Source organism: Thecamonas trahens, assembly GCF_000142905.1.
Source record: "Thecamonas trahens ATCC 50062 unplaced genomic scaffold supercont1.20, whole genome shotgun sequence".
Lineage (NCBI taxonomy): Eukaryota > Apusomonadida > Apusomonadidae > Thecamonas > Thecamonas trahens.
In genome coordinates this window covers 426,278-436,666 of record NW_013657660.1, presented here as the reverse complement: position 1 = coordinate 436,666, position 10,389 = coordinate 426,278, and the positions used below count along the sequence as shown (strand labels likewise).

Here is a 10,389-nt window from a genome sequence, read left to right as displayed (position 1 = left end):
GTAAACTCCTTAATCGTAGAGTCGCGGCGCCAGGGGGAAACGTAACGCTCTTGTAAAGAAGCGGAGAGAAATCACTCTAAACGGGGGGGAGGGAAAGGGGGGGGGGCACGAGGGGGGGGGGGAGGCCCAAGAGGAGTCGTACGACGCGGAACGAGAGGCAAGCGCGCGTGTGAGTTAGGTCGACGAGGAGAGCGCGGGGAATTGAGGCGTGCAGGCACGCGCCAATCAACTTGTGGCAAACGATGGGGTCCGTCCCGGTGTTGATCAAGGTCAGCAAAGGTGGCCAGGAGCGGTTGGGGAGCGCAGAGAATGATAAAACTGTGAACGGGGATGAGAGGGATCGGGACAATGGCTGTGACATCTTTTGGATGTATAGGGGGTGGACGCATAGAGGGCGGGGGGGGGGGGGGGGGGGGGACTCGGATTGTGAGCAGGTTGCACGGACAGACGTCGCCAGAAAAGGCGATCGCATTGATGTGAGCATTGCACTCTACACCCCCCCCACCACAGCGACGACGACGAGTCAAGCTCATGCCTTGCCTGCGTATTATTACATAATATCTCCCATCTCGTTCTTCGATTGCGGTCCGATCTGTATCTAAATGGACAAGTGGCGCCCTGAAAGGTGGCCGAGGAGGTGCATGGGAGGTGAGAGTGGTCGATCCATGGGACGATCGATTGGACGACGGCCGGCCAAAAATGGCGCCATTTGGGTTTCGCGCGCAAAGTTGGCGGGGAGGGCGACGGGCAGAGGCAGGCAGGAGGGAGGAAAGGGAGGGGAGGGAAGAAGGGCGGAGTGTGGGAGTGGGACGAGACACCCGACTTTGTACATTGCGGACAGAGTGTGAGGGGATGAGCGAGAGCGAGTACGAAAGGGTGTCACTCCCGCCTGGGGTCAAGGGCGAGGTCCGTGGAGAGCTCTGGCTGCATGTGGCCGAGGTGCGAGTGGCAAGTCCTCCGGCCGGAGTGCAGAGTCTGGCGCCCAAGCATGTTGTGGTCAAGTGGTGGGGCGAGCGTGGGGACGGGGCCAAGCGTGTACCTCCTATGTATGCGCAAGGAAGTAAGGCGCCGATGGTGGGCGAGGTAGAGAGCGAGGCTTCCCGTCCGCTGGTCTACGCCCTCCGCTCCTCGCCCAAGCGGCTCGCCGCCTATTTGCGCGACATGGGCCCGCTGGTCATCGCCCTCTACGGCCCGCATCATGTGGTGGTGGCCTCGGCGCAGAAGCGTCTCGACTCGGTCCGCCCACGGAGGCACTATGTGTGGAACCTGCCGCTGCTCTCGCCGCAGGGGACAAAGCTTGGAGTCATGCGGCTGGCGCTCCGCCTGCAGCCGCCCGGCGCGTCGCGGGCGCCAGACCTACCGCAGGGCTTTGCCCGAGGGAACTCGGCGTCGCCTCCCAAGGCTGACCTCGCTGCCCACCCATCGCCGGCAAAGTCGCCGCAGGCGTTTATCGATCCAGCGCTGGTGGTCGAGTCGCCGGAGCACCCAGGCCAGCTCTTTCGCCGCGATCTGGAGCTCGAGGCGCTCGATGATGAGATCGAGGCTCTAGAAGCTGCCAACAACTCGGCGACCGAGTCGGAGGCGGAAAGCTCTGACAACGAGGGCTTGGACGATGATGCTAACGGTGGCGGCTCGTCACCGGCCCACCGCGGCATTCCGGGTGCGGTGGATGCCGTCATGATTCCGATCCAGCTGGTGCCCAACGAGTCGCCGCCACTGCCGCAAGCGCAGGTGAGCCGTGGCGCACGAGCGAAAACTGGCGCTTGTCAGGCGTCAGCGCCGGTGGCGGCGAACGTGGACGATGCAGCGAGCAGACATAAGGCCGAGCAGGCCAAGGTTCTTCTCGACGATCTGTGGCAGCGCGGACACCAGCTGAAAGCGCGGCTGGCGTCGGCGATGGCGCGGCCGACAGCTGCTGCGCTTGACAATGAGCTTGTAGCGGCTATCGGCACAGCCGCTGGTGAACCGGAGTCGAACAACGAAGGGACGGGATGGCCGTCGCAGGCTTCGGAAGCTGTCGATGCGTTCCCGCTCGTCGACGCGGTGGCACAGCTCAACACGTCCGGCATTTCCGAGACTGAATCGAACCTGGCGGAGGAAGACGCTTTGCTTGAAGAGCTGTTTTTCGCCAAGGACGATGACGGCGAGGATGACGGCGAGGAGAGCAGCAACAACGGCGACGCCGATAGCACGGCACTAGCAGCACAGCCGATGCCGCCACCGGCGCCACTGCTGTACACGCTTGTGCGGCTGGGACGCGTGACCAACCTCGACCTGGCAAGTGGCGGATGGGGCGAGGATGCGCCGCCGTCGCTCTACCTGGCGTGCAAGCTGTTCCGGCGCGATGACTCTGTGGCGACGCGTGTGGCATATGGAGAGCGTGCGCCGAACTTTGACTTTGAGCACACCGTGCCGGTGGCGGTCACGCCGATGTTCCTGACGTATCTGAAGAACTCGAGTTTGATTGTGGAGGTCTGGCACCGGCCTGTACGCGAGAGTGGGCACGATGGCGGGGAGATGGTTCGGCCCAAGGACGATGATGTGCTTGTGGGCCTTGTCAAGCTTCCGTTCCACCAGTTTTTTGTCTCCTTCCGCGACGAGCTCTCACGTGGGGCATTTCTCGGCGAACGGCTGCCTGTATGCGCCGCGAACGAGGCGTATCCGATTGTGGATATGCGAACCGGGGCGACGCGCGGCTCGCTCGAGTGCGTGCTGGCGATGGGAATGCTGCCGCAGATCCGGACCCTTCAGGCACGGATCCGGACGGTTTCGGGCGCGCCGTCGAGCCTTGTGCCGCTTGCGGCGCTGGAAACGTCGCTGAACTCGGGTGACATCGAGTGGGCGACGCCGGCCAAGGCGCAGATGGTGAGTGGCCCGAGTCGGCGCAGCGACGAGACTGCTGCCATCATTGGGTCGTCGGGGTCGGGCGTCGACGGCTCAGTGGACCACCACGTGTTTGAGGTGGCGATTGAGTCCGCGGCGTCGCTGCGATGGCTCAACCTCGCAGCGCCGGGCTCGGGCGAGACCGGCGATCCGCAGTTTTACGTGCAGTACGAGTTCCCGGGGACCGAGGGCAAGGTGGCGACATCGGCGATGATATGTGCGCCGAGTGTCAAGATCGGCCACAAGGCGACGTGCTCGGTGCTCAAGCCGGCGTCCGCGCCGTGGAGCGTGTTTCTTCCGCGCAACGGTGTAGACGCGATCACGTTTACGCTCAAGCAGCCGACGCTGCGTGGGCAGGATGCAGTTCTAGGGCGTGCTATTCTCCCTGCGGAGGACTTTCTGGGCCTTGTGGATGAGGTTGGGGTAGACGAACCTGTGCGCGGAGCGTTTACGCTTGCGATTGTGCCGTCAGGTGACCGGCCTGGCTTTATGGGATACCTCAAGATTGTACTGCACGCGGCACCGCGAGTGTCGCGAGCGCTTCTTCCCGCGGCGGGTGACAAGTTGCGGACCGAGATAGAGTTGCACGTGTCGGACGTGGTTGGCCCGGGTGCTGTGACGCCCGGCGAGTTGGAGGCGCGGCTGGAGCTTGCAGGCGGAAGCGGGCCGAACTCGAGTGTGCGGTGGGGTCACGACGAAGCGGTCGAGGGTCGGACGGCCACGCTGGTGGGTGCCGACACGCTGGAGGCGCTGACGACAAACGGTGCGGTGCTGATTGAGGACTCTGTGCTGGGGAATGTGCGGCTTCCACTCCGTGCGTTCCTTGTGGGATGGACGGAGGAGAGCCACGCACCTGGCAGCGTGTCTGGGTGGCTTCCGCTCCAGCGTGCTGGGCGGGCGGGTGGCATGGTGCATGCAACGCTGAGAATGCGGCTTGCGGCGCCTGTGCGGTCTGACCCGCTGCTGCGGGCGGGCGGACGGCTGCCTGCCGAGGTGGGAGCCAAGCTGACGCTGCTTGTGGACGAACTGGAGTTGTTTGAGGAGAGTGCAAGTGGCGGGTACTTTGTGACGTACCAGCCGCACGGGACGCTTCCTCAGACGCAGTCCAAGACGTACTCTGCCGAGCCGGGTGCCGCTGTGGTGCCGATGCGGCACCGGTCTGTCTTCCACGACCTCGGACCTGCACTGCTGGAGCGAATGCTTGCGGCACCGATGGCCGTGGAAGTATGGCGGAGCGGGGGCGACGACGGGGCAGAGCATGTCGGTACGGCGTGGCTCTGGCTGTGGGAGCTGATGGACCGGTTTGTGGGTGCGCCGCGGGTGACGGACGAGCCGGCATGGGTCAACGCAAGCTTTTTGTGTCCGGCGTGGCAACGCGCAAGGTGATGGGCGCGGTCAAGGTCCGGGCGCTACTGCATGCAGTGGAGGCTTCCGCGATGCGGCCTGCGAGTCCGCGCCAAGTGCGGACGCATGCTGCGGAGCGGCGGAGCGAGGTGCCGGATGCACCGGCCTCGCCGGGCTGGCATGAGTACGAGGCCGAGGCCGAGCCGCGACGGCTGTTCGGTGACATTGTGTCCGAGCACGAGCGGCACGGAACGATGGCAGCGGGGTCTGGACGAGCTAGGCACGAAGCTGAGGCCGTGACACTGCGGATCGCAGTGGAGGAAGCGCTGCATCTGCCCAAGGTGCCTGCAGTGCACTCGCAAACTGTAGATGCGGTGGCACCGCACGCATGCGTTGTTGTCTCGCTTGGCGAGCATGTTGGCGGTACCTCGGAGCCTGCAACTGTGGCCTCGGTCTCTCCACGGCTCGAGTTCCGCACAACAGTGACGGTGCCGACGGCTGCGGTCCTTGCCGACGAGGCGGTCAAGATCGAGGTGTGGCACGTGAGCTCGCCCGGCAGCGAGGTGCTACTCGGTGTGGCGCTTGTGGATGTTGCGCCTCTGCTCAGTGGACTTGCGCAGGTCCACGGGTGGTACCATGTGGTCGACGCGCACTCGCGACTCCGCGGGCAGGTCCTCGTTCGAGTTGTGCCGGAGCGGGCGATTCGGCGACGGGCTCCGGTGGCCCGCGCCCCGGTCGAGTCCGAGCTGGCAACCGCAGCCAACGGCGACGAGGTGGTGCTGCAGCAGATGGATGCCGAAAACCGAGCCCGGTGCAGCCGATGGAGAACTCGCCTCCGGCAGCGTCATCATCGGCAGCTCTCTTCATCCCGGAGCACATCCAGCGGCAGCTGGATGCCAGTTCGTCGAGCCTGGCGGGCATGTCGGACATGTCACTCCACTCTGTCCTCCAGAAGCAGCTTGCCGAGCTCGATGTACTTGCGTCGCAGCCGCTGTCGTCGCGCGAGAACTACGTGACTGATTCTTTGTCGATCGCGCCAGCGCCGGCGCCGGCTGCAGTGCATCCTGCATCTGTGGTGGGCACGGCATCGACGCCGCTCCCCACCCACAACCCGCGGACGCCGCACGCCGGCTCGCCGTACTCGAGCGGGCGGCCTGTTACGCTCCGGCAGGATGCGGAGCGGCTTGCCGAGATCATGAGCTCAACGCCGTCGTGGCCGGGCAAGGGTGAGCAGATCCCGGACTCTTCGATGGACGATGGCGAGCTGACATTGTCTGGCAGCGTGTCTGGGTAAAAGTGAAGGCCTCCCCCCCCCCCTCCCCCTCCCAAAACTCGACTCCGCAGCGATCGATCACGATCACGATCACGATCCCCCCCCCCCCCCCTCCCTCCCACCCACTCCTCCTCCACACCTCACTATGAGCACTGACGAGAGCGAACAGGTGGCACGGCACCCGGTGGTGCGGTTCCTGGCGCCGTACTACGCAGCCAACGTAGCGCTGCTTGCGGTGTATCCGCTCTGGCTCCGGTCTGCCGTCATTCCGGGCGACTCTGAGCTGTTCAGCGGCAACTCGATGCTCCGGCTGTCGGGCGAGGTCCAGCTGGCTGGTTGCCTCGCGGTCCTCCTGGCGCTCAAGGCCAAGGCTGCCACTTCTATCGATGGCTGGCTCTTCAACGTCTTTCTCTTTGGCAAGATCGCCGTCGCCTTCTGCCTCCTGGTCGACTCGTGGCTGGCTCCGGCTGCCTACGCCGCTGCCGCCCTCCTCGCCGCCATCACCTTTCCGCAGCCGGCCTACTCGGGGCCGACCCAGGTCCGCCTGCTCAAGGGCGCCACACTCTCGTCGGCCGTCCTCGCCGCTCCGCCTGAGGACGGCTTCTGGATCGTGCTCTTTACTGTCTACTGGGCCCCGCCGTGTTCGGCCTTTATCCCTGTCTTTGCCGCCCTCTCCAACGCCCTCGCCTCGCCCTCGCTCCACTTTGGCCTCGTCAACCTGACCAACGCCCCGGTCATCGCCCGCAAGTTTGCCATCGACACTTCGACGAGTTCGAGCCAGCTGCCCACCCTTATTCTCTTCCACGGCGGCCAGGAGCTGGCTCGCCTTCCGGCCTGGGCTGGCCCGCCGCCTGCTGAGCCCTCGGCCCGCCGCGCCGTCGCAAAGGGCGCTCGTTTTGATGAAGCCTCCGTCGCCCGATACTTTGACCTGCCGGCTCGCTCCGACGGCATTGCCTGGGGCGAGCCACGCGAGAACCCGTCGCCAGACACTGTTGAGTTTGCTGATGGCGCTGCGTCCGCAAGCAAGAACGCCAAGGCTAAGGGCAAGGGCAAGGGCAAGGGCAAGGGCAAGGGTAAGGCCAACAAGGTGAAGCAGTCGTAAGACGCTGCGTGTTGTTGGCGTACGTACGTTTGCTTAGGCGAGTGCTGCAGACTCCATGTTGGCGGTCACCATCTTGTAGGCCTGGAGAGCCTCAGGCTGAACGTTTTCGCCGACGATAGCGCGGAGCGTGGGGAAGCGCTTGTTGAACGGAGCGGCGATCATCTGGTCGAGCACCTCCTTGGGCACCGGAAGAGCGGCTTCTTTGAGGAGTGCGTGGTAGGCCGAGGGCTGGATCTGGAGGCCGACGCGAACCTTGAGGAGGATGTACTGGACACCCTCCTGCCGAAAGTCCTCCTGAGCGATTGAGCCGAGGACGCGCCGAAGATCGTCGCGAGTAAACTTGCCACCCGAGGCGTGGAGAACGCGCTTGAGCTTGATGAGTACGGCGTGCTCCTCGGCGCTGACGTGACCGGCCGAGCCTGCACGGGTGACGACGTCAGCAACCAGGGCAGCAAACCAGGCGTAGCCGTCCGAGGCCTCTACTGCGACAGCGCGCTCGAGTGCGGCTGCCTCCGCTACGTCGCGGACGAGGTCCATGTCCTGGTCCGAGTGGAATGCGCCGCTGGCCATGCGGAGAACTTCGCTGAGTGCATCGTACTTGCGGGCGAGCTTGCCGGAGCGCTCGACGTCTTTGTCCTCGAGTGCAGCATGCAGGCCGTTGATCAGCCGCCGCCGCGAGGCCTGCAGGTTGGTGAGGAGGTCAGCGAAACGAGTCGAGGCATCGAGGTGGGGATCGCGATCAGCAAGCGCCCGAAGGAGCGCGTGCATCTTGACGCCATACTTGCGGGTAAGCTTAAGCCTCCGCGACTCGACCGAGCGCTGGAACTCAGCAAAGGCGCGGGCCTTAAGCGCGTTCTCGGACGCCTGACGGGCTGAGCCGGGCATCCGACGCTCGGGAATGGTCCACGTCGACGACGCCCGCTCATGGCGGCTCGCGGCAGCGGCACGGACGAGCTGGTGCTTGACGCCGTGGTACTCGTCACGGGCGGCCTTGGACGAAATAAAGTCAAACGAGCCCGACGAGTCTGAGCCTGAGCTTTCCGAGTCCCAGCCGCCCGAGCCCGAACTGTCCTTGCCTGCTACACCTTGCAGCCGCCCACGCGCAGTGCTGGCGTGAGCCGAGGTTGCCGGCCTGCGGTCGCCGGCCTGCCTGCGCTTTTTGCGGTGTTTGCGCCGCCGCTTGCGGACGTCAGCCGTGAAGCCGAGCTCGGCGGCGCTTCCGGCGATCTCAAACGTCGACTGGAGGCCGAGAACGCCCTGCGATTTGGGTGGCGGGGCGCGGAACGACCGCGAAGTGAGCGATTTGCGGACTCGCTGCAGCATGCGACGGCGGGTGAGGAGCTTGTCAATGGGCAGGCGCGGGACGCCCGCAGGTCGGCGTGCACGCCGACGCGGGGCTGCACCGCTACTGCGGCCTGCTGCCTGCTCCACCGCGTTGTCGGCGGCTGACGACTCGCTGAGCGACGACGACGACGACGACGATGACACGTGGTCGGCGTCCGCGCCTGGCCCAGCAGCTTTGGCGGCGGCGACCTGGAACTCGTACATGAGGTGCTGTGCGAGGGCGAGCTCGTACTTGGTCTTGCGGTCGAGGTACGAGGCCTTGGCCACAAACGGTGGTTTCCGGAGCGCGATCGACGAGCGCGACGCGTTGAGGCCAGCGGCCGATGTCGAGCCGAGGTGGCCGCTTGGCGAGTCGGGCTCGTTGTCCGAGTCATCTTCCTTGATGTTGATGAGAGCACGGCGCTTCCACTTGGAGCCGGCACGGGCACCGGCATTAATGCGAGCATCAAGCGGCTCTGGACGGGTGACTGGGCTGTCACTGGAGTTTCCGATGGTGAGGAGCGAGAGGACGTCCATGGAGAGAGTGGCAACGCCGCCGCCGCGGGCTGATCGATCATCGCCGACGCGCGAGCTCGACCGTGAGCGGCGCATGGCCGACCGCGACCGCGATCGCGAGAGCCGCGACCGTGACCGCGCCCGTGACGACGATCGCGATGGGCCAGCCGAGTCGTCGGACCAGCGCTCGGAGTTGTGGCGGCGGATCGTTCGCCGCTTGCCAATGATGTAGTGCGGCCGGCCGCGTGGATCTGGCACGTGCGAGGTGTCAGGTCGGCCGGCAGCTCGGGCCTGCGATGCTGCCGAGTCGACCATGTTGCCAAAGGTCTTCATGGCGCCCTCGACAGTGGCGGCAGCACGCGAGTGCAGGAGCTTGACCTTGGCCGGGATTCGCGACGAGAGCTCCGACTGCGAGAGCGAGGCCACGTGCGCAGCGCGTTTGCGGTGGGTCATCATCGGCCGCGAAACAAGGTCCAGCTGCATGCGAAACGGTAGCGCGTGCGCGGTGGGGTTGCTTACCTCGGCACGCCCGAGACCAGGCAGCGAACTGATTCCGGTCTCGAGCGTGATGAGCTCACGCGGCGACGGCAGCGTCTCGTCGATGGCAAGGCCGCGGGCGACGACGCCGAGCGCATCCTCAGGCCAGCGTGCAACAACTGCATAGTGCATGCCCTTGGATAGCTTGACAGCGAGCGGCTCGGACGGTACAGGACCGACGGCTCCGGGAGAAAGCGCGGCTGCAGAGAGCGTCTCAGCCACCAAAGTGTAGCGACCTGCGAGCTCGCGTCCCTCATAGACGTAGTAGACAATACGGCCCGGCGGTGGCGGCGGGACCAGAGACAGCGGTGAGACTGGCGAGCCCGGGCCCGACTCAGCGTCGCGGACCGAGGCCGCCAGGCTGGCGGTGGAGGGGGCCGAGGGGAGGACCTGGGTGAGAAAGACAGAGGCCCGCGGCGCTCGGCCGGCAGCAGGCATGGGCTCGGTTGGCGGCGCCGGCGGCGGGGCTGAGGCGTGCGACAGCGCCGACGGCGGAATGGCGATGACCAGCGCAACATTGGTCAGCGTCGCCGACTGATCTGCGCGAAAGACGTTGCCGGCAACTGTGAGATCGACAGCGTACACTGGCTCGGACGAGACGCCGAGCGCAACGGTGACCTCGGCGTCGGGCGGAGCAATCCACTCGACCGATGGCACAACGTTGAGGACATGCTGGCCAGAGCGGACGGCGATGACTCGGGCGGTCGACTCGGCGACCTTGGCGTGCAAAGCCTTGGAGCCGTTGGCAAACATGTCGTGGGTGTCCGGCAGCTCTCGGAGCTTGCGGCGGTGACGGTGCGAAGCGGGCGGCCGCGGGCGGCCGTCAGCCGGCGGCGGGCCGGGCGGCGGTGCCGGAAGCCGCGCGTCAGCGGGGACACCAGCTCCAGCCGAGAGCACGCCCGAGTTGGATCTTGCTGCTGCAGCGGCGTGGGCAATCTTGCGGCGCGAGGCCTCGGCGGCGCGGTTGGCCGACTCTGAGAGCGCGGCTGTGGCCCAGGCGAAGATGGCCTCGATGTTGGCCTTGCGGCGCGAGTCGCGGAAGATGACCCGATCAGCAGGTAGCGGCTCACCCAGTGGCTCGTATGCTCGCTTCTTGCCCTTGCGCGAGAAGGTGTTCCAGCCCTGGCGGGCCTGGGCTTTGCGCCGCAGCAGCACCTCACCGGCCGTCTCCACCTTGGACACCACGCCCTTGCGCGAGCGGGCAAAGACTTCCGACGCCGCATTGGGTCTTTGCGCCGCCTCTGCCGCCGCCGCCGCCACAGCCACCACCACTGCCGCCGACGACGAGTTCGCCCCGGCCGCTGTCGACGGAGGCCCTGCTGCAGGCGGTGGGACCAGCGCAGGCGTGGTCCCCTCGTACCCTGCGGGCTCGGGCGGGAGGGGGGTCGTGCGCATAATGGGAGGGGGAGGG

At 66.0% G+C, this 10,389-nt stretch overlaps 3 protein-coding genes across 3 annotated transcripts; 2 read left to right on the top strand and 1 right to left on the bottom strand.

The window, feature by feature from the left end:
- Window positions 1–852: 852 nt before the first annotated feature.
- AMSG_04743 (uncharacterized protein) lies at window positions 853–4,281 on the top strand (the record flags this gene model as incomplete). The annotated part of the gene is made up of 2 exons (XM_013902958.1): window positions 853–1,035; window positions 1,090–4,281. 2 exons carry the CDS (start codon window positions 853–855, stop codon window positions 4,267–4,269), a joined length of 3,363 nt encoding a protein of 1,120 aa, XP_013758412.1. The 3' UTR covers window positions 4,270–4,281.
- Window positions 4,282–5,645: 1,364 nt separating this feature from the next.
- Window positions 5,646–6,602, top strand: AMSG_04742 (uncharacterized protein; the record flags this gene model as incomplete). The annotated part of the gene is made up of 1 exon (XM_013902957.1): window positions 5,646–6,602. One exon carries the CDS (start codon window positions 5,646–5,648, stop codon window positions 6,600–6,602), a length of 957 nt encoding a protein of 318 aa, XP_013758411.1.
- Window positions 6,483–10,373, bottom strand: AMSG_04741 (uncharacterized protein; the record flags this gene model as incomplete). Its single annotated transcript, XM_013902956.1, has 1 exon — window positions 6,483–10,373. The coding sequence occupies one exon, from the start codon at window positions 10,371–10,373 to the stop codon at window positions 6,636–6,638; it is 3,738 nt and encodes a 1,245-aa protein (XP_013758410.1). The 3' UTR covers window positions 6,483–6,635.
- Between the last annotated feature and the right edge of the window lie 16 nt (window positions 10,374–10,389).